Source organism: Rhinolophus ferrumequinum, chromosome 6 (assembly GCF_004115265.2).
Source record: "Rhinolophus ferrumequinum isolate MPI-CBG mRhiFer1 chromosome 6, mRhiFer1_v1.p, whole genome shotgun sequence".
Taxonomy (NCBI): domain Eukaryota; kingdom Metazoa; phylum Chordata; class Mammalia; order Chiroptera; family Rhinolophidae; genus Rhinolophus; species Rhinolophus ferrumequinum.
The window spans coordinates 24982754-25010488 of NC_046289.1; the positions used below are offsets into that span (position 1 = coordinate 24982754).

General features: G+C 35.0%; 1 protein-coding gene across 3 annotated transcripts in view; it reads right to left on the reverse strand.

The window, feature by feature from the left end:
- The window catches only part of RBM25 (RNA binding motif protein 25), a 50932-nt gene that overhangs the window by 21961 nt on the left and 1236 nt on the right, over positions 1–27735 (reverse strand). The window contains exons 2-7 of one of the 3 annotated variants that reach the window (XM_033107375.1): positions 21268–21384; positions 21038–21158; positions 15428–15477; positions 13901–14068; positions 9586–9643; positions 5756–5916 (exon numbers count right to left, since the gene is read on the reverse strand). In XM_033107375.1, coding sequence (XP_032963266.1) covers positions 5756–5916; positions 9586–9643; positions 13901–14068; positions 15428–15477; positions 21038–21158; positions 21268–21309 — 600 coding nt within the window. In that variant the 5' untranslated portion in view covers positions 21310–21384. Of the gene's footprint in view, positions 1–5755; positions 5917–9585; positions 9644–13900; positions 14069–15427; positions 15478–21037; positions 21159–21267; positions 21385–23254; positions 23319–27735 lie in introns of all 3 variants that reach the window. The other 2 variants (XM_033107377.1, XM_033107376.1) reach the window with 2 other exon arrangements.

Sequence of the window (27735 nt, forward strand, 5' to 3'; positions counted from 1 at the left end):
AAGGCTGCCGGTTAGACTCCCACAAGAGATGGTGGGCTGTGCCCCCTGCAACTAGCAATGGCAACTGGACCTGGAGCTGAGCTGCGCCCTCCACAACTAAGACTGAAAGGACAACTTGAAGCTGAATGGCACCCTCCACAACTAAGACTGAAGGGACAAAAACTTGACTTGGAAAAAAGTCCTGGAAGTACACACTGTTCTCCAATAAAGTCCTGTTCCCCTTCCCCAATTAAAAAAAAAAAAAAAAGCACGTGTAGGTCATACAAAAAAAAAAAAAACACTAGACAGATCTATACAACACAAAGCAAACATCAGATAGACAGGTCAGGGGCTTAAATGATGGCTTCTTTTTCCCACTCCGCTTTCTACAATTCCTACAACGTGGGAATACCACTTAAAAAAGTCACATACTTACACACTAAGACGGAATCAACTCTAAATACTGCACAAGGCTTTCTCCCCATGACTTGCATATGTAACATTATAAAAAACAGAAACACAAAAATTCACTGGTGTAATGCTTCTCACAAACAAGCAACTGAGTATTTGCAAGACTTCATTATTTTTTAAAAGAAGTCTAGATTGTTACTTGTGTTGATGTGAAAAAAATTATTGGCTTCTAATGTGCTACTATTCTTGTTTCTAAGTTTTATTTCAAGTCCCCTGGTTAAGGAATAACTCAGTTCAAAGCACAAAATTTAGACAATGACCTCAAAACTTTGGGTAGTTTCCAGTTTCTCTCAACTACTCTTCTTACAACTTAGAAAGGTAAAAAAGTATGACAAAAAAAGCAACAAGGTAAATATAAAGGTGTACGTGTACAAAAGCTTGTAATTTAAAACTATATACACACGCACACCCCAAACTACTTATCAGTTTACTTGGTAAACATATACGTACTATACACATTTTCAGATACACAAACATGAACCAATGCTCTTTTGCACAAATGCTGACTCCTAGTCATAATTCTATTCAAGGTGACTTTCATGCCTTATAACTCCTTAATATAATCTGGCAGTGATTTCGTAACTCAACTACCAGCATTGTCCAACAAACACTTTTTCAACAAGCATTTATTTCTTAAATGAATTTGCTCAACAAATTAAGAGCCTACTATTATGTGCAAGATACAATGCTACATAGCAAAAAAATTCAAAACTGAAAAAGAAATAACCTTGCCCTTAAGCATTTAACAATAAAGGCTAAGAGACGGTTATGATACAGATAACGTCAATATAAATCATTGCGGTATTATAAAACTAACCACACTGAGGGTTTCTTACTTTCTCGAACCTGCCTCTTCATCCAGTCTTCTTATAGCCAACTTTCTATTTGGCATCTTGGATAAAGACAAAATGGTTTACCCAAGGAGTATAATAAAATTGCTAAAATTATTTACCAAAATATTGTAAACTATAATTGTGGCAACATGTTCCTTTCTTACTTTAAATCAATAATATATAGCAATAAGTTCTTTATGCAGCTTTCATCAAAATTCCTTCAGCAATACTTTGCTCCTCCACAGGTTTTAAAGAATTAAACCTCCAGGTAAACTTGTCACTGAAACTGTAGGTCCTGACACACACGTCTATTATAACCCAAACCCCAAATTCTTGATTATGAAAATATACTTTGAGAGTATCCAGTTTGTCTTTAGCTTTTCCCTTATATTCTAAATTCCTTTCTATGAACCCTCTACATCTCCATGCTCTTCTAAGACTAAGGATAGAAGTGAGGTTATAAATCCAAAGGCCTACTCATCTAAAAATACTCATCCCTAAATTCCCTACCACCACCATCCTAAGTCAAAATTTAAATATTAGTAGAGCCGGGCTTATCTAAATTAGAAATAAAGCATTTGGAATGAACTAATTCACACTACCTTGCCAATAACTATTGCCACTTGATCTAAAAACTGTACATTTTTAGAAGAAAAAATTAGCCTCAGTCTCTTAACTGATTGTTAATATAAGAAAAACAAAAATAAACATGAAAGGTAGTTATTTTTGGTTTCAACTTGCTCTAACTCTGGGTCTTCAACAATAAACAATTTCCTGATTTCCAGTTTCTTCTTCCAATTCAGAAATAGAAAGCACATTCAATAATACTGAGCAGCAAAAGGTGAATGGTTTAGCTGATCACAGAAATCAACGCAGTATCTGAGATGCTTATGTGGCCCACCTATTTGGCTCTTTGCAGCGGAATTAAAAAGCTTCAACAGTAAAGCTACTGACTATAAAGTTGGAAAACAGCCCTTCTAGGCTCACTTTTTTGGCACTGACTTCTAGAATCTAAAACAAGAACTTCTTTGGGAATTTAAGCGAATGCGGAACCCTTTCTTTTGAGGAAATGTAGATTCAGCCAGAATTTCCAGACAAAGATGTCAAGATGTTCCTACCTGTATAGAATCTGTCATCAATTAACATGCAATGTAAGTGGTTTTTTCCAGAGATTATATTTCCAATACTTGTCAAAATTCATTTCTAAAGGTGTGGTTTACAACCACTACCCCTGAGACAATCAAGCAGATAGCTCTACCTCTATTGCTGAACATCCAGAAAACAAGACACGGACTAGACTAGACCAGCATGGCTACCTCAAATGAAAAACTAAAAGTTAAAAACCTGCTTCTACAATTTCTGCAAAATCTAAACGAAAACTTTCAATCAAGTCATTAGACAAGACACATAATTCCTCTTAAAATTCTAGATCAGGAGAAATATTTCACTCTCTTTCCAGACAAGCTTGTGTTTCTTATTTAGTTAAAGAGAACTATACAGCTATTTGCTTTTTCTCCTCTGCCTGGGATTCAGAAGATGCCTGAATAAAGTAACATACAAGTTTTTCAATGTCTCATTATCGTATCATCTACCGTAAGTCAAAATTTTATGAATTTCTCCAAAAAATCAATGAAAGAGAAAAAAACAAGTAAATGTGCATATTTTATCTTGAAAACTCATGACAAATCTGCAACCTACTCAGAATGTAGCTATACTTGCTTAAGTTATTTGAAATTATCTGATAGTTGCTTGACTTTTTCTTTACCAGTACTGTTAAGGAAAACTGAAATTCCAGGAAAACAGGCCATGTTTGTCTTGTGACTTCAAGCACCTGGGTACCATGCCAAGTGTACCCAGAATCATGTCTATTAATTTTGTATAATTACATTTTATCTGAAATAACTGCTGTTTTTATTGGAGGTGGCTTCAAATCCATTCTTGAAGAAAGATATAAACAGATTTAAATTGTGGTTCCTCTTGCTAATGGTGATTTCAAATTAAATCAGTCACAAAATTGTGCATTTCCTTATTTATATATAGTGAAGTGATTTACTTCATGTTCAGAGTACACCATCTGAAAATGTTACAAATTAAACGACCTCACAAGTTAGTGATTAAACATAGTAAAACAAAACAAACAAACAAAACAACACAGTGAAACAATGAGTCCCAAGATATAGAGTCCATGCTTTTTTTTAAAAATAAGAATTCGGGGCCGGCCCGGTGGCTCAGGCGATTAGAGCCCCATGCTCCTAACTCCGAAGGCTGCCGGTTTGATTCCTACATGGGCCAGTGGGCTCTCAACCACAAGGTTGCCAGTTCAACTCCTCGAGTCCCACAAGGGATGGTGGGCAGCTCCCCCTGCAACTAAGATTGAACACAGCACCTTGAGCTGAGCTGCCGCTGAGCTCCCGGATGGCTCAGTTGGTTGGAATGCGTCCTCTCAACCACAAGGTTGCCGGTTCGAATCCCGCAAGGGATGGTGGGCTGTGCCCCCTGCAACTAGCAACGGCAACTGGACCTGGAGCTGAGCTGCGCCCTCCACAACTAAGACTGAAAGGACAACAACTTGAAGCTGAACGGCACCCTCCACAACTAAGACTGAAAGGACAACTTGACTTGGAAAAAAGGCCTGGAAGTACACACTGTTCCCCAATAAAGTCCTGTTCCCCTTCCCCAATAAAATAAATAAATAAATAAGAATTCGGTTATCACAGCAAGGAAAATCTGCAAAGTTTTGTTGCATATATTTTTTTTAAAGTTTTAGTGACGTGACAGGTAAGTAACACTGCTGATCTGAGATACAATTTACACTCCAGAGAAACTGTATTTCATTACTTCCTTATAAAGGTAGGTAAAGACAGTTAAGGTTACCAGGACAGCAATATATACTACAACTGTTATTCAATATATCATTCTTGGTATGGACAAGACATTATTCTAGGTTCTGTGGAGGCACAAGATGAAGGAATACAGTTTTGTAAACTTATTGGCCTTTCTATCTTGTAATCGAAAGATGGGGAGAGGAAATGGGAATGAGATGGTACAAGGGGCTGTGAGTGACGGGGAGATATAAACAACACCTACCACAAAGCAGACTGACATTAAGAGCAGTAAAAAAATCCTGCTTGATCTGGGAAGAGGGGATTTAATTCTGACTGAGGGGAATCAAGGGGTAGGGCTGATGAAGGCTATATGAATCAAGTAACATTTTAATTATATTAACTATATGCATAGAATTTTAACAAGGAGCTTGGATGGGCAATAGGACATGAAAAGTCAGCAAAGCACACAGGAAGTTTGTACGGATACATGACTGAATGCAGGGACATTAGAAAGGTAGATTGGAGCAAGCCTTGAATGTCATGCTAAGAATATGGGCTTTAAATTCTAAGAAATTGAAAACCATTCAGGATGTATGAGCAGGAGATCGAAATAATTATACTGTTTTAGAAATATAGCCAGTACTATAACAGATAAGAGGAAATTAATTAAAATATTATGCAGAGAAATCAGTTAGAATATTAAAACCCAAGGAAAGGCACAAGGAAGTAAGAAAAGTTGTTTACAAAACAACACTTAGAATTCAATCCTGTGTTTATGAAAAGAAAAACAAATTCACATATTCCAATTAAAACTATATTCATTCATACAGAGAAAACTGGAAGAATATGCAACAAAAATATCTACAGTGGTTACTAATGGTGATAGGATTGTGAATGGTACTTAATTTCTTTATAGTTTGCTTTTACGTTTTATACAAAGAGCATAAAATGTTTTTGTAAAGAAGGGAGGGGTCGAACAAGAAAGCTATTTTTATTCTGAATTATAATAGTTTGAAAGAGCAAAAAGGCCGCTTTGTTTTTGTAGAGACAGGAAGACAATAAATCTGTATGGATTAGCTCAGCTTGAGGTGCCAAAAAGAAACAGGAAGGGAAAACAAAGAAACATCTTCTCAGGTTTTAGCTACTTTATGCTTTGTTGAGAGTAATAATTCATATATTACAATACAACATACAAAATTTTCCTTTACTTAGCTTCACTTAATATAGCCACCCACCTGAGAAAAATAATAAGACTTATTTTCATTCATTTTAGAACCTGTGTACTTCTAAAACAGAGGGCAACTAATAAAAATTGTGTAGGTTGAAATATATTTTGTACTTACTTACAAAGCTGCCTTAATGAATTAGCTCTGTTTGGAATAGTCTGTACCAATGTTTTCTCTGGCAAGTTAACCTTGTCCAGCCTCCCTTACTACCTTCATCCCAACCTGGAACAAGCAAATCAACAGTCATCCACCCACTATGGGTAGATAAAAGACTTAAAATAATTATAAACTATAAAAATACCCTCCTGCATGTTAGTCACAAGCATAATAATCTCGTGAAGCCCCATATTAGATTCATTTATAAGATTTACACTGAAAGAGCACAGTTGGCCTAGCGAAGTTTACACTATAGAAAACATACCCCATTAGAAGCTTTCTTCTTTGCTTTCCACTCATCCAGTTGTGCCTTTGTCTTTGCATCAACTTTAACAAGTAGTTTCTTCTCTCCAATCTGTAGGTCATGCAATAACCTGAGTGCACGGAGGGTAGATTCAGGCTCCTTATACTCACAGAATCCGAAGGCTAGCAATAGATGTAAAGAATTTAGTGATATTAACAATGCAATTATGAAAGATGAAACATATTTCTGGAAAATTAAAATCATTAGAGAACAAGTGTTATAATACTTTACAAGGATTATTCACATTGTCACTCCTCCCTGTCCTTCAATTACCTTTGATGATTTCACTTTTACCCTCAACCAAAAGAAGAAGGAGAAGACAAAAACAGGAAAAAAGAAAAAAATTCTAAACAGGGGAAAGGAAGATAAATTTTTATTAGAAGTGCTAATAAGGGCTGGGACGGTGGCCCAGGCGTTTGGAGCTCCGTGCTCCTAACACACTGGTTCGATTCCCACATGGGCCAGTGAGCTGCACTCTCTACAGCTAAGAATGTGAACAACGGCTCTTTCTGGAGCTGGGCTGCCGAGAGCAGCCAGGGGTCGGCGTGAGCTGCCATATGCTACCACATGCTGCCATGAGTGGCCAGTGGCCAACGTGAGCTGCTGGCAGCCATTGTGAGTGGCCGGCAGCCAGCGTGAGCGGCTGTGGGCTACTGTGTGCTGCCGTGGGCCACCGTGTGCTGCCATGAGTGGCCAGTGGCCAGCGTGAGTGGCCGGCAGCCATTGTTAGCGGCTGACAGCCGGCGAGAGCTGCCATGAGTGGCCGACCGACGACCGGTGAATGACTGCCTCAATCGAATGCCTCAGCCAGGAGGAGCGCAAGGCTCATAATACCAGCCTGGGCCAGGGAGCTGTGTCCTACACAACAACTAGACTGAGAAAGAACGGCTTGAACCGGAGTGGCAGGGGAGGCAGAAAAAGGGGGGGGGGGGGGAACAAACAAAGAAGTGCTGGTAAAAAGTTAGCAAAATTAGCAAATTTCATGATTATGTTTTATTTCATAAATTCACTTCATCCAGACTTCCTAACAGCTACAAATAAGTGAGAACAGGCTGCTTGAACATAAATAAAGCCATTTTCTGAGACAACAAACTATGAAAGTAATGATCTTTTATGCTAGTTATCTAATTTTTCTAAATCTGTTTTATTTTAATAACTAGCCTCATTATTACCATGACTTTAAATTAGTGATATTAAAACAGTGTTAAATTTTAAAGAGTAATCTAAAACTTGAAAGTAGAATTAAACAAATGAAACCAGTTAATGACATAACCACATAGAAACTATTCTGAATGATTTTAAAATAGTAAATTTGAGTTTACATTTTTAGTGATACATCCTAAGAACGAAAAGAACTGTCAATAAAAAAGAAAATTCAATAAATCATATTGTTGATGATAATGTTGGTGTTATTAGCCTGAAATTGTATGTGAAACGTGAGGTGAAGCAAGCCAGCAAATATTTAATAGTCTATCATCCTAGGTCTCCTTGAAACTCAGGATTCCCAGTGTGGGAGAATGAAAATATACATATGACAGAAAAGGGTGAGGGGTGGGAGATGAGGGTAAGGGGGATCAAATATATGGTGATGGAAGAACTGACTCTGGGTGGTGAACACACAACGGGATTTATAGACGATGTAATATAGAATTGTACGCCTGAAATCTATGTAATTTTACTAATTGTCACCCCAATAAATTAAAAAAAAAAAAGAAATGGGCAAATAGAAACTTTTTACCCTATTTCCCCCAAAAATAAGACCAACCTGGACAATCAGCTCTAATGCGTCTTTTGGAGTAAAAATTAAAATAAGACATAGTCTTATATTACATTATATAAAACCCGGTCTTATATTATAGTAAAATAAGACTGGGTTTCATATTAATTTTTTCTCCAAAAGACGATTTACACCTGATTGTCCAACAGGTCTTATTTTTGGGGAAACACGATAGCCCTGAATTTAAATTAACTTGCAATGCAAAAACGGAAAAGCAAATATCAAACTTCTCTTAAAACGAGTATACCTAATTCCCAGATTGTGATTTTGAAAGCAGTTTTCCACTAAAAGGAACAAAGTTCCTTGGAGAAATGGCTGGTACCAGATCTGGGGCACAAAAACTACTCAACTGAGCTTGGAATATCTTGTGACTCCAAATAACAAAGAAGCTATCATAAGCAAGTAGGCTTGTGTCAAAACCACTGGAAATCGAACTTGCATAGGCAACTAACATATGACAGCTTAAGTTTCACTAGCAATAACAATGGCAATTAATCCATATTAAATATAATAAATTGAATATGCTTCAATCCGTAAGTTAAAAAAAAAAGTCACGGCTAAAGATGCTAAAGACACAAGCTCAATCTTTTGAAAAATGAAATGAACAACCAAAGTATTTATCATGGCTTTTAAAATATAAATTATACCTCTACGTAACTAAATAGTACATGGAGGGGGAAGTATATCCTTATGGAAGTATTCTACTAGTAAGAATATTTGTTCTTCAAGGAGGAATGATAAAATTCTCCAAAACAGATTATTGTATTTTGTAACCCTCAATGAATGCATCAACCTAGGCACTGACAATCAACAGATGCTACCATAAAAAAACAAAAAAAAGCCCAAATGTTTCCTTTTGGAAGAATGCTACCTTTAGAGAATTCTGACAAATAAAAGCATCAACATTTACTAACAATTGTCACCTCAAAAAACGTTAATTGAAAACAAACAAAAAAAAAAATCAACAAAAATAACACAAACTCAAATCTGATCAAGTCTCAAGATACAACTACCAACCAGTTTACATAAAATAAAGAGGATCGAGATACATGGCATGTTATTCTACTGGAGCTGCAACCAGAAAATTCAAACTAAAAAAATGCTACTGGGCAAATGACCCAGTTTCTTCAACAAATATCTCAAAGGAAAAGAGATAGAAGAACTTAAAATATTAAAAGACTTAAAAATATGTCAATCAATAGCAATGTGTGCACCTAATATGGATCCTGAACCAAACAAACAAACAAAAATTTACATTTGAGGCAACTGGACATCTGAAAACTGACTGGATATTGACTCAGTGTTGGACATCTCAATATTGACTTAATGATATTAAGAAAATTAGTTAATTCTTCTAGGCCTTATAATAGTAATTTGGATTTTTTTAAAAGCCCTTGTCTTTTAGAGACACATACTAAAATATTTATAGACAAAAGTATCTGGTGCATAAGTCTGCTTAAAAATAATATAAGGAGAAAATGGGTAAAGTGCAGGTTAAGCACGATTGGCCAACAGTTGATAAATGTTAACAGTAGGTGATGAGAACAATAGGTTAAGAGTAGGTGATGGGAATTGATCATACTATTCTAATTTTTATACATGTATGTGAATTTTTCCATAATAAAAAGTGTTTGAAGAATGTCTGTCAAGCAGGTGTTTCTACCAACAAGTATGAAAAGAACATGCTTTCAAGACTACCAGGTCGTATCTTTTCTCCTACTTTCTTAAGTCCTAATTATCCCACCTTGATCATATACTCCTGCTGAGACAAAAAGTACTTTGTAATCTTATAAGCCAGTTAGTCTAATTTTTTTTCCCTTCCGGTTATACTTATCCATTTTCTAATCTCAACTCTCAGCCAATATCGTCCCAATTGGTTTTAATCCTATTCCAATAAGGAAAACAAAGAATGCTAATACAATACCCCCAAGATTAAGAACAATGAAGAGTAAAACATGCAGTTATTTATGCACAAACGTTAAAATTATCTCAATATAAGGAAAATAGCATCTACCTTGAAGTTTTCCAGATGCACCTTGTACTCTCTTCCAGCTCAAAACCAAGCCACATTTCTTAAAAAAGAAAAATACATGTAGTTACCATTTAACAAAATAAACTTATAATGCAAATTGAAGCACAATTATATTCCTACTAGGAAAAAATCAAGCAAAAACTAAGAAAGGAAAAAGATCATACCAGCAACTAAGTTTCTTCAAATTCTCTCAATTCCCACAAACCTATATGAACTAAATATCTAACAAATTTTAAAGAAAAATCAATTCTTACTAATTATTTACTTCTTACTAATTAAAATTCCCTTTTAATTGGAAATTTAACAGCATTATTTATCCTATCAAATATATAAAAACCCAAAATGCCCAATACTATAATAGTGAAAACTACAGTAAATTCAAGGAAATATTATGCATTCATAAAGATTGTTTTAAAACATATATACAGAGGGTGCCAAAAAAAATTGTATACATATTTAAAGAAAGGAAAAAACTATTAAAATTGTAATAATATATACCGATAACAAAAGATGAATTTAAGTCATGTTTGACTTCTGCAGTTACAATAGCAAAGTGGTTACCATCAGCATCCAGGCATGTCTGATTACGGCGAACGACTGAGCAACGTTGAGCAAAGTGTCCATTTCTTACATTTTTTTTGGCACCCCCAGTACATAAGGATTTTTAATGACATGGGAAAATGCTTGATATAGGATGAAAAACTAACATGGGACATGAAACTGCAGATACACAGGAAGATTTTAATTATGTAAATAAAAAGAATTTCCATAAAATGATCAGAAATATTCTAAAATGTTCATGGGGCAGGTTGTCTGAAAGGTAGGACTTTATTACAACTTGTTTGCTTTCAAAGTTTTATAATATTATTTCTAATTATTAAAAAACTAAGAGGTAAAAAAAGTTATTTGTGGAAAATAGGAACTGAAGATTGCCTGTCAAAACTGAGAATGAATGAATTTTTCACATATCCCTTCAGAGAAACAAATGATAATCAAAGAATAAAAAAGGTAAAACTCTTCAGGTCTAATATAGCAGGGGGAAATAGCAGAATTCAACAAAATTTTGAAAAGACAAAAGGCAAGTGGTAACTCATTCAATAAAGCAAAGAAAAGCTATAACTGTCTCCAGAGGCAGATACTGATGAAAAAGAATTAGGCTGACTTAACTGATTCTACAGGCCAAGGAGAACTGGACTGGAGGTTTAAAAAAAAGGTATGGTGGTGAATGGGGATGAAGCATGAAGCTAAATAAAAACAGGTGTTTGCCTGACAATGTGAATATGGCATAATCATAGCCTCAAAGTTCTTTTGAAGCAACTACCCTACCTCTACCCCCAGACAGCCTGAAGAGTTAGTCTGAAGAAAGTAAACACAAGAAGCTTGGGATGTGAAGCACTGGAGATGAAGGAAGATCTGAATGAGACAGAGTGGGTAACAAGGGAAGAAAATAAAGATATAAGAAATGCTTGAACTCAGTCCATCACCCCCTACCCATGCAGGCAGCCAATCATACACCCACGAAGCATGAAACGAGAAGTTTTCTAGCAAAACCGACAAGCCTCAAAGAAAAGTCCTCTGCACACAAATATTTAAAACCTCTGGCTGTTGGCTAGTACCCCACAATGATGCCCAACATTTTACAAACCCAGCTTATGCACACAGTAGCATTTCAATCCCTAATTCTTAAATATGAACAAACAATCAACGATCACCAGACATTTAAGAGAAGTCTTAAAAGTGAAAGAAATTCAGGAACCCAAAGAAAGTTTAAAAACAAACCTGCTGCACATGTAAATCAAGAACAGGTTTTTAAAAGGGATGCTTCAAATTGAAAAAATATACCTATGTCCACATAAAAACTTGATACAAATATTCACAGCATCTTTATTCATAACAAAAGAGTAGAAAGAACCCAATTGTCCATCAATGGATGAGTGGATAAACAAAATGTGGTATAGCCATTAAATAAAATATTTGGCCATAAAAAGGAATGAAATATCAATACAAACTATAATATAGATGTACCTTGAAAACATTATGCTAAGTGAAAGAACACAAAACAAAAAGGCCACATATTCTATGATTCTGTTATATAAAATGCCCAGAATAGGCAAATCTGTTGAGACAAAGTATAAGCTGTTGCCACAGCCTGGAGGGAGGAGACAATGGGAGGTGACTGTTAATGGTTACAGGACTTCTATCTGGGGTGATAAAAATGCTCTGGAATTAGTGGTGGTGTTTGTACCTCTTTCTGAATATACTAAAAACCGCTGAACCACATTATAAAAGGGTGAATTTCATGGTATTATAAATTATATCTCAATAAAGACTATTTTTAAAATGTCCTCCCAATGTTCCACTCTGAAAAAAATTGGCATTATCCTGTAACACTGAAGATGAGCATGCCCTAACTCAGAAATTCCACTTCTAAGAGAATACATGATAGAAATTCTTTCAGGTTCACCTATGAAGACATGGTATCACTAGTAATATACCATGTTTTCCCAAAAATAAGATCTAGATGGACCATCAGCTCTAATGCGACTTTTGAGGCAAAAATTAACGTAAGACCCGGTCTTATACATTATATTAAAAAAAATACACCATCTTATATAAGATTGCGGCTTATATTAAAATAAGACCCGGTATGTTATGTTATATTATATTAATTATGTATTATAGTAAAATTAAGACTGGGTCTTATGTTACATAAGACCAGGTCTTATAATAAAACAACACCGAGTCTCATATTAGGATGGTGGGCTGCACCCCCTGCAACTAAGATTGAAAATGGCAACTGGACTTGGAGCTGAGCTGCGCCCTCGACAACTAGACTGAAGGACAACACTTGGAGCTGATGGGCCCTGGAGAAACACACTGTTCCCCAATATTCCCCCAATAAAAACTTAAAAAAAAAAAAGGAGGACTGACAATTAAATGCAATGTATAGTCCTTGACTGGATCATAGATCAAAACGAAAAACAGCTACTGAGAAAATTAAATAAGAACTATATGTAAGTTACTTAACGATACTGTACCACCCTTAAATTTCTTAAGTGTAATAATGATTTTTTGATCATGTAGGACAATGTCTTTGGTCTTAGAAGGCACATGGGAAAATTCTTAATATAGAAGTGAAATGTCATGTCACAACTTACTCTCAAATTACCATATTTTGCCATGTAGAATGCACTCCCATGTATAGCGCACACCTACATTTTTGGCCCAAACTTTCAGGGAAAAAAATCTTTCATTTTAATTTTTTAATTCAAATTTTTGTTTACTTTTAGGTACTTGTTTTTTGTATTATAAAGGAATTTTAGCATTTATTTTTAAAAATATTATGGTACAGGAAATTTTATGTACCAGTAACACATTTATGATATTTACGCATCACAGAAGGCCAAGAACTCTTCGCCATCGCGTCGTAAGTTCAATAAAAACCAAATATAATATTGCAGGGTATTATTTTGCATACGGATATTGTTACTGATTTCTAGAGTTACACTTTTAACTCATAAGCATAAATAAAAGAATTAAAAACATTGTGATTGGGGCCAGCCCAGTGGCTCAGGTGGTTGGAGCACCATGCTCCTAACATTGAGGTCACTGAGGTCGCCGGTTCGATACCCCCATGGGCCAGTGAGCTTCGCCCTCTACAGCTACGGTTGTGAACAACAGCTCTTCCTGGAGCTGGGCTGCGGAGAGCAGCCAGAGGTTGGCGTGAGCTTCAGTAAGATCCCTCAGGCTGCTGTGTGCTGCCGTGGGTTACCATGTGCTTCCAGAGTGGCCAGTGGCCAGCGTGAGTGGCTGGCAGCCATTGTGAGCCGCCGGCAGCTAACCAACGAACAGCAACCGACTGCCTCAGCTGGGGGGGAGCGCAAGGCTCACAATACCAGCATGGGCCAGGGAGCTGTGTCCTACACAACTAGACTGAGAAACAACGGCTTGAACCGGAGTCGGGGGGAGGCGGAAGAAGGGGGGAAAAAGTTTCGAAAGATATGAATTTAGTACTATCCATGTATAATGCACATCCTTATTTTTCCCTCACAAATTTGGGCAAAAGTGTATTATGCACGACGAAATACAGTACTCAGAAAGTATGAAGTGTGTATGTGTGTGTATAAAGTAAATGTAGCAAATCATGTTACAAGGGTGCTCACTGTACTATTCAACGTTTTTGCAGAATTGAAATTTTTCAAAATAAAAAGGAAAAATTGAGTCCTCCTGCTTTTAAGTAACTTTGAAATTTATAATAAAAAAACTTTAAAAATGAAAAATAAACAGTTTAACTTACAGCAAGGAGCTGTCTTATAAGCATGTCTGAGGCTTTCTCAGAAATGTTGCCAACAAAAACAGTAGTAGTGGGACCACAATTTTCATCATTTTCTTTAGTCTTTAAGCCTGGATGATCTTTTCTTGCTCCCAAATGCTTTCCAACCATGGACACAGTCGGTACTAAGACCTGTAAGGAAGAAAGGCAATAAAATTTGATCTGGCAAATTACCTGTCAGGTTTAATGTAACATTAGGCTAAAAATATCAATGTTAAAGTAGTAAATCTATAGCACATCATTATTAAAGGATCTACATAATCTAAAACTCCTAAAGCACATAGCATTTTTCATTAATATAAACATTCATAACAAATCAAGTTCCACCACTAGATTACCTTTCTTTTAAAAACAACTTGGAAAAGCAAAAAAAAATTACTTGGATAGAAACTTTTTTCCATTTAAGACAATTTTTATATGTTTAAGACATCATAAAACATTTTAAATTATCAAATCTATCCAGAAGTTTCTTTACAACTATATTCTGTACTAACATAACAGCAAATTTTAATTACCCCTGTTAATTCTCTTGCAGAATAGTCAAATACTCCCAGAGCACTCTCCCCAACTTAAATTTTACCTTTGATCAGTTACTTGCATTTCTATCTTATTTTCCCTTTAAAACTTTCAACTTCCCAGAGGAAGAAATACTCTTACTCATCGTTTTATCTGATACTGAATTTAGCAGAACGTCCACAGTAGGCACTGAATAATGGTGAACTGGGGGAGCTGCTCCAAACTCCAAATGCTAACTTTTCCTAGGCTGAAATGCAGGAGGGTAAGTAAGAGTACCTGTCATGTGGTAGTTTTCCAAAATAGCCAAACAATGGGTGTCCAATGAAAGAAAAGCTGGACTCCCCCTTGGTCTGCAGAATTGTATCTTCTTAATGGTCTGCCTCACAGCAGATTCTTGCTGGCCCGTGTAGTTCACATCTCCCTTTTTAGTGTGAATAACACCAGTCCCCTCACGTTTCAAAGCCCACAGGTAGAAAAACAGTTGAAAGTAATGAGATCTACCCTCTCTCACAGTGGAATTCCAAATGAAGCCTGATATTGTACCAAACGAACTCAAAGAAATATTCTGATCAAACAACAGTTAAGAGGGTTATTATTTATTCATGTGTTATAGTATATTAGTATTCCTAACTAAGATGCTTAAAGTGTACAGAAACTGATGAATATAGAGAATTAAGGTTCAAAACCTAAGACTGAATAAAATAATGAAACAGATATGTTGGATCATTCCCCTACCTCCCAGGACCAAGACAAGATGAGAGAATGACGAAAGAGCCAATGTTCTAAATCTGAAAATAACAAGGAAATGAAGAACCCAGAGAGTAAGAGGGAAACCATCAAACTATGTATTTAGGGAGTATATTCCTATTATTCTTTTAAACACTTAAAATAATTTATCTAAGTTCATCAAGTTTTTTAGCTTTAAAAGCAGTATCATTACCATATCTCCTAATTCCTCCTTAAAATTATACTTACAGTTGGAGCAGGAGCCATAATGCTCATTGGCACAGGAATCATTGGGGTCCCTAAGAAAAAAGTATGAGTCGTAAGCATACAATTATATATGACTCTATTCTATATCGACTATATGCCATACATACAAGTATTCTAAATCATAGTTAATTTAAGTGGAAATATCAAACTAATGAGATACTGATGAATGCCTTATTTTCTAGAGCAATGTAGTATCAGGTCAAATTTATATAAGCTCACCTACGTACAATAAAAAACTATTCTGGGGCAGCTGAATGGCTCAATTAGAGCGCGAGCCCTGAACTAGAGGGTTGCCGGTTCGATTCCCATATGGGCCAGTGGGCTGCGCCCTCCACAACTAGATTGAGGACGAGCTGCTGCTGTGCTTCTGGAGGCGTGGCCTAATGGCTCAGTTAGTTTGAGCGGGAGCTCTCAACAACAGGGTCGCCAGTTTGACTCCTGCATGGGACTGTGGGCTGCGCCCCCTGCAACTAAGATTGAAAACGGTGACTGGACGTGGAGGTGAGCTGCGCCCCTCCACAGCTAGATTGAAGGACGACTTGGAGCTGACAGGCCCTGGAGAGACAATTCCCCAATATTCCCAAATTTTTTTAAAAAACCAAACTATTCTAGAAGCAAAAAGGCTACCACAACATGCTTTTGCCATAAAGAGTATAACATTCTGGATAGTAACTGATTCAGCACCTCCTCAAAACCAGCAACTTTCACAAACACAGCTTCACTTGTGGGTGAACAATGGTATTAATGAATCCTTTAAAAGTAAAAACAAATCCTCTGAAAGTTATTTTTTATTTGTCAAATGAGAAATTAACCTGGAAACCTAGGAAAATCTTGTTATTCCTGGTTCTTTAATAAAAACTAAAATCACGGGATAGCTGGTTAGCTCACTTAGTTACAGTATAGTGCTGCTAACACCAAAGTTGCTGGTTCAATCCCCCACATGGGCCACTGTGAGCTGCACCCTCCTTAAAAAGAAACACACAAAAACAAAAAAACTAAAATCATGCAAAAAACAAGATCAGTAATCTCAGTCACTATCACAGAGAAAAATCTCTAGGACAAGTACCTGCTGCTCTGAGGGTTTAACAATTGTCAGTGGGGTATCTACTATTGATATCTACATTTCTGTTTTCAACTACATTTGTTTACTAATCAGCTGCTGCATTGAGAGTCCTTGTGCACATAACTAATGAAGCATCCTTACCATTTGAGAACTAAGGAAAAGATTGCAATGAAGGCAAAATCAGTGAAAGATTTGTCTACTTTTCCAATACAAATTTTAAAATGTCAATATATCTCAGAAAGTTCTGAAATTGCTCTTCAGTTCAAATTTAGCATCGGTTTAAGATAATTATCTACCTAAGACTGATGGATAATTCTTAAACATTTAACACTATCCATTTATTTTCCAATATAGCTTATTAAAATAACCTCACAGTTTACTAAAAGATAAAAATCAAGATTGTTCAAATAAAAAACAGAAGATTGTACAAATAAAAAACAAAACAATTCAGATAGGCTTCAGAATCAAACAGGTTCAATTCTTAGTTCCATCACTTTGAGTTATGTAACCTTGGGCAAGTTTAACCTCAGCTTCAGTCGCCTCAATTCTGGTGAGGTAAGTTTTTCTTCAGAGCCTATGAGAGTGTCTGATATCATTTATGTGGGGCACTTAAATACAATGGATGCTCAAAACTACTATAATTAATCAATTCGTATCTAAAATTTTCACTTTTGGGCGGACGGGTGGCTCAGTTGCTTAGAGCGATAGTTCTGGGCAAAGGGACTGCCGGTTCGATCCCCACATGGGCCAGAGACACGCACCCTCCTCAACTAGAATGAAGTCAGTGAGCTGCCGCTCAGCTCCCGGGTGTCCAGATGGCTCAGTTGGTTGGAGTGCGGGCTCTCAACCACAAGGCTGTTGGTTCAACTCCTCGATTCCCACAAGGGATGGTGGGGTGCGCCCACTGCAACTAGCAATGGCAACTGGACCTGGAGCTGAGCTGTGCCCTCCACAACTAAGATTGAAAGGACAACAACTTGACTTGGAAAAAGTCCCAGAAGTACACACTGTTCCCCAATAAAGTCCTGTTCCCCTTCCCCAATAAAAAATAAAAAAAAATACATAAAAAAATAAAATTTTCACTTTTAAGTTTGCAAAACAAAAATCAATACTCCTCAGGTACACTTTCTATTAAAGAAAACATTCAGAAAGACATTGAAAAATCTTTTTTCCTTTTTAAAATTTAGTAAAAGTTTAATTGTATGTTTCTTACCTCAACATGAAATGCAGAATTCACGTTAAAAAATATATTGCTATTCATTATAAAGATCTATGTATTATGCTAAAGTGAAAAAAAGTGAAGTGAACAGCTGAGTTTTTCAAAAACAGACATGGGGAAAGAGCAAACATAAGCAAACACACTGGGATATGCATACCATGTCTTTGGAGAGTTACTAGAAACTGGTAAGAAAGGCTATCTTTGGAGAAAGGAACTCTCAGGAACTATGAGGGGAAAACTTCCTTTTTCTATATACATGAATTACTTTTTAAGAAAAAAAAATTATGGAAAAAAAATTATGGTTACTTTTCAAATTTATTTTCTAATTTAATGTATGGGATCACCATATACATTATCTCACTTCAATTAATTGCACTTATTAGATGAATATTTGTAGTCTTCAATTATTATACTAGTTTAGCATACTATTTAATTTTTTACCCTTTAAAGTATTGATGCTACACACAGAATGCAGGTAACAAATGTGCTGCAACTGAAGTCTGATCACCTAAGTATGCTTCCCTAAACAGAAATGATACTGTATGCCATTGCAAATGGAATCACAATTAATAGTGTTACCACTCCATAAACAAATGCCCACATTAGTGTGACACTGACGAAACAGGCAAAAAAAAAAACACTAAAATCTAGTTTTGAGGTCTGTTGATTCATCTTAAAAGATAATGCAGGAAGTAACCTTAAGAGAAACATGTCTCATTTATCTTCTGCTTCTATTTATAATTTGGTATAGTGTTCATTAGAAAACGTTACATTTAGTATTTATTCTTTAAAAATTCAAAGGAAATTTAAGAGCTCATAGGACAGTGTTTGTTTTAGAAGCCTCACCTGCACAGGTTTTCAGTGACTCAGAATGTTCTACTTTTCTTTAAGAAAGGATTAAAATACACTCCTACTGTGCTCCTTTCCTCCCTCACAACTTCTGCCTGTGTTTGTGTGGACCCCTAATCCCTAGAACCACACTGTTGAGATGGACATACTGTCTATAAACCCCTGGGTAACTTGCCATGATGCAGCCTTCAGGTTGTTCTGTATAAAACGCAAAACAAATGTTTTTATTAACAAACAAGCAAGCCAAAAAAAAGGAGAGAAAAAAATTAAAGGAATTTAAAATTCTCTCCATAAAACCAATCTACTGGTAAGGAAATTAAGGCACTGATTTTTATTGTCACCTTTCCTGATTCTGAAAAATTAAGCTTCATTCCCAATCCCCTAAATTTCTTCACAAAGAAATAAGAGTAAATTATTCTTCCCTATAACTCTGTAACATAAGGGCTTTTAAAAAAGCGTCATGGCTACTACCCTGTTTCCCCGAAAATAAGACCTGGCCGGACCATCAGCTCTAATGCGTCTCTTGGAGCAAAAATTAATATAAGACCCCGTCTTATTTTACTATAAGACCGGGTATAATATAATACTCGGTCTTATAGTAAAATAAGACGGGGTGTAATATAATACCCGATCTTATAGTAAAATAAGACGGGTATAATATAATACCCAGTCTTACAGTAAAATAAGACGGGGTCTTATATTAATTTTTACTCCAAGAGACGCATTAGAGCTGATGGTCCAGCCAGGTCTTATTTTTGGGGAAACAGGGTAGTAGGGGCTATCAAAAACAGACGTCATTATTATGATAGTATAAATTTATGAAAATTAGGATATATGGATATCCTCAAAAAAATTGATGCCCCAATGAAAGTGGTTCAGGACACGGTCCTTAAATTATTAATCTGTTTGATGGTTTACAACTTTATTCAGTTTGATGTTAAGATTTTCTCACTCCCCCTTTTTAGCAGAAATTCCTTTACAGTCCATTACAAAGCAGCTAAGTTCCTGACTAAAGTAGTTGTTACATGGGAAAATAAACTGGTGGTATATAAACTTTCACACTACATCCCTTGGTAGCAGATGGTTAACAAATACACATCCATGGTTATCTAGAAGAACAGCTTAAATAGCCTGGTATAGACATATCTTAAAAACTTGTACAAATATTGTATTCCACTTCACAATATATATGTGTAAGTAATTGTTCTGATTTCTTAAACTATGATTTACCCTCCAATTCTTGAAGTTTTAAATATTTTAGAAAAATTGCCAGGCTTATCTTGTGGCTTTTCACACCTACTCCAGCACTGCTGTATACTTGGCCTTGGGGCAGGAGCCCTCCAAAGCTGAGCCTCTGTAATGTACATATGAATTATCAAGTCATCATGTAAGCCAACTGCAAAGTACTTTTGATTATGTAACAGTCAAGCTCTTTAGTAAAAAACACTGTAATTTCACATAAATAATCCAATGATTAAAAACAGGTTTCTGATGTGAAGCTTGTCTCAAACAGAAATATTGCTGGATGAGTTACAAGATTGTTTAATGATTTCAGCCTTAATTACACAAATTCTATGTCAAGATATTACTAACATGAAAATTATGGAGCGCTCTTAGATACTGTCTTTTGGAGGGGAAATGATTTTCTATGAAATGTTATCAACCCGATTAAAATATAAAAATATCTGAACTACCATCCATAAACCAAAGGAAAATCTTCTCTAAGGCCAAGCAATGTTAATTATGTATTTCAAGATAATGGTTCTCAAATGTGGGTTTTCTCTTAACTATGGTCAAATGGGTGACTAGGTGTCACCTGTGAACTTGTTAAAAATAAAGATTCCTGAGTCCCAATTTCTGAGGATCTGATTCAGTGGGTTGGGGTCGGGACTGAAAATTTTTTTTTACCTCACAGAATTTTGGAGAGAGGAAGCTTTTAAACAGTGATTTGGAAAGCTTTATATACTGTCAAGTATAAAAAAGTAAAGGGCATAATAGTATATGTAGGATGCTACCATGCATCTGTTAAAAGAAAAAACAACAAACTAATGGATAAAGGAACATATATTTACAGAGGCTTACAACATGCATTAGAAAATATCTGAAGGATAAAGAAGAAACTAATAACCCTGGCTTTGCTTCCCTCTTTCAATAAGGGGTTAGTAACAACAGTTAGGTGAGAACATGATAAAAAATTTTTTCACTGTGTATACCTCTTGATTTTTACAACTTGATGAATGTAGTACCTATTTTTTTAAAATAAAAAAAATCTGAAATTCCCAAATGAGTTTGATAGCCAGATATGAAAACTACTGACACAGGAAAACGAAACATCATGTTTTCAGAATGATGCTAATGGACACCTTTGCTACTAACAGTCACATATACACTACCTTCCTAAAGTTAATACTATAAAGACCAAAGTATGAATAAAACAACAACAGTATTCATACAAAATTACCTGGAGGTACAGGCGGAGGAAAGCCAGGAAACTGTGGGGGTGGGATCCCTGGTGGGAGTGCTGGGATTCCCATGGGAGGGCGATTCAAATGAGGGGGAAAAGACATTCTTACTGCAGCACTCTAAAAAAAGAAATGGCAAATCATTTTATTTGAAAACTTTACAATTTGATATGCCTGGTTTGTTGGCCTTCATTTTTAGAGTATCTGCAAAATTCTAAAGTTTTCTTACCCAAAGGAGTTGGCAAAGACCCTCTTTTCTCTGTCTGTCCATTGAGAATTTTTAAAACTTAGATCTTTTCTAAAATAAGTTCCCAAAATGTACACCATCTAAGTTCAGGATAGACTCCTACAATCATATGGGAATACATATAAAGGAAGAAAAAAATTTTGAGGTTCAGTTAATATCCAAAACTTAAATACCAAACATCAATGAATCTTTTTAAACCAAACTCAGCATCCAGGAAGGTATCTAACAGTTATTTTTAAAAAGTGTTCTGATACATTCATTTTTAAATACATTATCAGCACCTTTCTGAAAACTAATTTACAAAGTTACACAGTATTTATTGATTCAATGTTGCTGATTCAGTTCCTCAAGTACCAATGATTTGTCTCAGTGATCTACAAACCTGAGGAAGGAAAACTTCCTGACACACAGTAACCATTCAAATATAAAGAGAACATAAAATTTGTGACAATGAGGAAAAAAGTCGCAATTTTTCTTAAACTGAAAAACCCTTTAACCATTCTTGAATAAAATTCAATAAATGAATGAATGAAATTCAAGAATTAGATGCTAGCGTTTGATTTTTAAAACACAAGAACACACTGAACTGTTTCATCTGGTTTGTGATATTACTACTTAAAAGAAACCTGTTTTTTACTTTTAGATAAAGAATATAAGTATTTATCACTTTTCCTCCCCCAATTTTATATTTTCCTCAACATATTCAGTTGTCCACATCTATTGGAAAAAGTAGACAAACAATGTTAGGATTCCTAGGTGGATCCCATGTACCAATTTTAAAAAGCAGCCAAAATAAGTGCGCTGATATCATAAGCAGTGATTTGATCAACAGGAGATATTTCTGTTGGACACTAGGAAAAATGCCCTCATCCACGCTCTATAACTTGAAGGAGTTTAGAGTTTGTTAGAAGCTTTTAAAAAAGGTTTGTCTCTACTTTTTTCTTTTATACATTATTTTACTCACCCTTCAGAAGAGAGAAGATAAAAAGTGCATGTCTTCCACTTCCTCGCCCCCTAATCCCAACAGTTTGGTATATATCGTTGTATTCTTCTAAACATCTCTCTATGCACAAACTAATATATAATTATTTGTGTTTTTCTGCAAACAGTATAATCATACTATATTGTTATGTGCATTTCTCCCTCATCATTAACATATCTTTATGTCAGTTTAAAAAGTTTTATTCCATTCTATATATGGCAGCAAACTATTAAAATATATACAATAATTATTCAGCCGACATTGTTGGTTGGCTCCACATTTTACCTCTTACGAATGATGAACATGACAAACTGAACAAGTAACTCTATGCACCTCTGCAAGTAATTGTATAATACAGACTAGTACTGTATGTATCCACACTTTACCTCCAAAACTAGTGTACAAATGTATTCCCGCCACCAGTATATGGGTATGCCCTTTCCTCATATCCTCACCATTGCTAGAGTAAACCAGTGTTTAAATTGTAACAATCTGATAGGTAAAAAATACTTGTTTCAGTTTGCATTTCTCTAATCACTAATAAGGTTGAGTATCTTTTTACCCGTTTATTAGACATTTCTTTAAAACAAACAAAAAGAATGTCCTTCGTGTTCACAGCCATTCTTCTGACTTAATTTTAAATTAGAGTAATAAAATATGCTATAAAATCTAAACTTCAATTTCAGAAAACATAATACACTTAAAATATTTAGACAGCTTTATAGGTAAAATAAATTCCTAAGATGATTTCATATATTTAGCAAATAAGGTACTGGAAATGCTTTAAAATAATAAGTAGGTATCAGCATAAATTAAAAATGGAAAATGCAACTAATTTAAGATTGTAAATGTGTTATACTTTTAAATAATCCTTTTGTAATACTTTTTGCCCCAAAATAAAAACAGGAGGGAACAGGAGTCTAAAAGGAAGGGAACAGGAGTCTACGTATCTCCTTTTAAAATAGAGAGTGCTACTGTCCTACTTACAGAATCTCTTGTATTATAATACTCTATCTCAGCACTTTCTTAGGAGGGCAGTTGGTATTAATACCTGTTGAATAAATGAATGAATCAGTAAACAAATGAACTCTGAGGACCTCATTAAACAAATTTATTAAGAAGCTCCCATGTGCCAGGTACTATGCTAGCAACGACCCAGAGCCTAACCTCACAACGGTTATAAAGATTGGGCTATGAATTCATCTATGAATCACTTTTCCCCCCAAGTACTAGAAGCATTATTTTTTTAAACCCTCTGTTTTTAGTGTTTAAACAGTAGTTCATGGTTTTTAAATGCATGATTCAAATAAATAAATAAATAAACCGTATAATTCATTCTGAAGAGTTAACCAGATTATACGCTCAATTTAGTTTTCTGAATGGAAATTCAGAAAAACATTTTTGATGATCTCTCATATTTATGTTCACTTTAAACATCCTAAAATGAGAATATCAACCACTTATTTCAACATAGTTTTATATATTTTAACATGTAAAAATGGTTACCATAAGCAAGCTTATCAGATTTTACATATAGTTGACAAACTGTAACACTCTCTTATAATAAATTATATACATATTCAAAGTTGGTAGGTACTTTGTAGAATGAAGTTGGAAAGAGAGCTAGGGAGTGCTTCATTTTAAATACAGTGATCTGGCCTCACCAAGAAGGTAATATTTGAACAAAGACTTGAAAAAGGCTGAGGTAGGAAGCCCTATTCATATCTGGGGGAAATAGCCTTCCAGCAAAGGAAAACAGGACATACAAAGAGCCCGAGGAGGGCATGGAACATTGGGGTAGGAAAGCAAGGCCAACAGCTAGAGCAGAGCATGGGAAGAAAGTCTGAGTATTCCTTAAGGTGGAGGTTCACAGACTTTGTACACAAGCTTTGTTCACAGGCTTTGTACTGTTAAAGTTTTGGTTTTTACTCTGCGTAAGATGGAAAACATTTGAAGGTTTTTTAATTTGACTCACATTTTAACAGTGTTATTGGCCACTTTGTTAAGATAAGACTGCAGAACAAGGGCAGAAACAAAAGACTACTGCAATAATCCAGACAAGATAGGATGGCCTGAAACAGGTGGTAGTGGTGAAGTGGTAACAAGTTTTGTTAAGATTCTGAATATACTATGAAAGTAACCAATAGCTGAGGGATTGTGTGTGGGGTTTAAGAAAAAGATGCAGAGGTTATTTTTATTAGCGCTGAAATGATTTAAATAGCATTTAAAAATATGTGAATACTAGTGCTTCACTTTTAGAAGGTTCAAAGCATTTTACCTGCTAAGTATGATACTTTATGACCCAAAGTAACAAAAACAAGCACCTATGAAGGAAGTGTTGCCTATCTCTGGTGTGGCAATGGTCATATAGGTTTATGCATTTGTCAAAATTCACTGAATTAAAATGGGTGCATTTTATTGTAAAATTTATGTCAATAAATTTGGTCCCCACCAAAAAAAACAAACTTCTAAATAACATTTCTCTCTACCACTCAAATCATTTTTTTCACTTTTTTCTCTTCACTCTTTTAAACCACTCTTTTTTCCTGCACTCCTGAGAATACCATTACTGCTTATAACCATTCCTCCATTGAAGATTTATCCCAAAAGAAACAAAATATTTTACCAGGGATAGATTTAGAGGCTAACGCTATCAGGACACTGTATGCCAAATTTGAGAAATGGTAAGAGGCCAATGAACCAAGATTCTCCTCAGCAAATGTTCATGTACAATTTACTCATTCACTCAATAAATATATTGTAGATTTATTTTACAATAAATATGTGCCAGATTCTTTTCTAAGTATTATTTTTTTTGTTCTGAAAGAGCAAATTTTAAGTTATTATGTAGTTACTATACAGCCAGTCCAGTTGCTGATTGAATATAAATGATTATTAGTGTATCATGTACTGTTTTCCTGCTCTGCTCATAATAAGCCTGGCAAGGTACAATGGACTAACATAGCTCCCCCAGCCTAAGCAAAGCAAACCCTTCATAACATCATTTCTCAAACTGAATTTCCACAGAACTGGAGTCTTCAGAAACTATTCCTAAGAAGAGGTGTTCCATGTCCAAAGAATAGGAAATGCTCGATTAACAAAAAGTGTATTTTACAGGAAAGCTTTTCAGACATGTGAAAATACTCAAGTGTTTTGAGTCTCCAAAAAGGGAGCTGATCTTTTTCTGAGATTTCCACATTGCTATTTCACATTTTCAATGATTAAAAAGTAATACTATTATAGAGAAAAATTAGTGATAGTCTGGATTTAGGGTGGGAACAGGGAGTGACTTGCAAACAGGAAAGAGGGATCCTTTTAGGGTAATGGTTGCACAATTCTGAACATTAACTAAAAATCACTGAATTGTATTGTACATTTACATATCTGAATTTTATGTCAATTACACTTTAATAAAGCTGCTTTACAAAAAGCAACATAATTCAGGACAATTTCAGGCAAAATTCAATTAAGACCTGTAGATTAGATAATACTGTATCAATATTAATTTCCTGATTTTGATCATTGTGCTGTTAAATAAAACATCCTTGTTTTTAGGACACACACATTAAGGAGTTAAAGAATACCACATCTGCAACTTACTAACAAAATCTTTCAGAAGAAAACTATGGCAAAAAAGAGAGGATAAAAGAAATGTTAACATTTGGGTAACGTGGGTGAAAAGTATTTGAGAATTCTTGGTACATACTATCCTTTTTTTAAGTTTAAAGTTATGTCAAAATAAAAAGTTGAAAAAAAGCAGTATCAATAATTCTAGTTAGTGGAAAGTTCATGCTTTTTTATTTTCAAAATTTAAAAAAAAGTAGGAAAAAAAGCTATTCAAAACCTTTGAAGAATCGGAATTCTTATGAATGGCAGTGGTAGTGCCAAAAGACTTTCGAGAGATTAAAAAAATACACAGAATGTTTTTGTAAGACCTTAAAAGATTCAATGATTACTTTTGGTTCCAAAGTAACAGTTAATATATATTTCCTTAAATAATGTATAATTGAGAAAAGTATATAGCTAATTAGTCTGTGGACAAAAAAGTAACTTGAAAATCCCAAACTCATATTAGGTCTGAAGTAGTTACCCAATGTTAAAATGGACTTATTTTAAAATATAATTAGAAATTTTTTATATATATAGATATATAGATTCACAGGATGTAAGGTACAGCATAAGGAACAGAGTCAATGGTATTGTAACAACTATATACAATGTCAGAGGAGCAGTCGAGTTGGGGGGGTTACCAATTAGTAAGGGGTGTAAATGTCTAATCATTATGTTTTGTACACCTGAAAGGAATATAAAAAAATTAAACTAAATTAAAACATATGTATATATATATATTTAGAGCCTTAGTGCAATGGGATAAAGATAACAAACCACAAAATAAGTCAAAACTATCATTAATATATGGTGCTTATATGCAACAATGGGACAATAAGAACATTTTCTTCCTAAAAGTACTGATACCCTACCAAAAAAACAAAAATCCACTCTGGAAACCAAAAAAGGAAATTTGATAACCCCAAGATGATGAATTATTTAATAAAAATAGCAACTAATATTTTTATTTACTTTCATTTACAAAAGCCTTCAACTTACATTATCTGACTTAATCTCCCAAATTATCTCATGTAGATATATTATTCCCCTTTTACAGAAGAAGTTAATGTCCAAGGGAACACAACAAGTGGGTGGGGACCCAAAGTCCCCACTATCCTGAAATTACCAACCCAAAGGTTGTTTTCACTGTATCACAATGCCTCTTTCTAGTAACAACATACGAAGGAGAAATTTATTAAGGGTTTACTTTTACTTTAAAAGTCTATTCAAGTGAAATAAGTCAGGAAAGGAGAGAACCATGATTTCATTGATATGTGATATATGAACCAAAAACAACAAAAGAACAAGACAAATGAGAAACAAAAACTCGTAGACACAGACAATAGTTTAGCGGTTACCAGAGGGTAAAGGGGGTGGTGGTGATAGATGAGGGTAAAGGGGATCATATATATGGTGATGGAAGGAGAACTGACTCTGGGTGAACACACAATGGAATTTATAAATGATATAATACAGAATTCTACACCTGAAATCTATGTAACTTTACTAACAATTGTCACCCCAATAAACTTTAATTAAAAAAAAAGGAAACAAATCTTAAAAAAAAAAGTCTATTCAGAGTACACCGGAAGAAATACTGATATCAGGGTTAGGGCTCTTGTGTATTTCACTGAAAAATCTTAAATAACAAATATGTTCTAATGTGGATTAAAAAACACTATGTTATTTGGGTATTGCACTAAGGATTTTATATATTTTTCTCAATTCCCAATCTCAATCACCTATGAGGCGGATACTATTATAACCCTTATTTTACAAATGAAGAAAACAAAGGCTTTAAGAAAAGTTACATTGATTAGAATAGTATAGTATCTACTTGAATCATGAGGAACTGATGA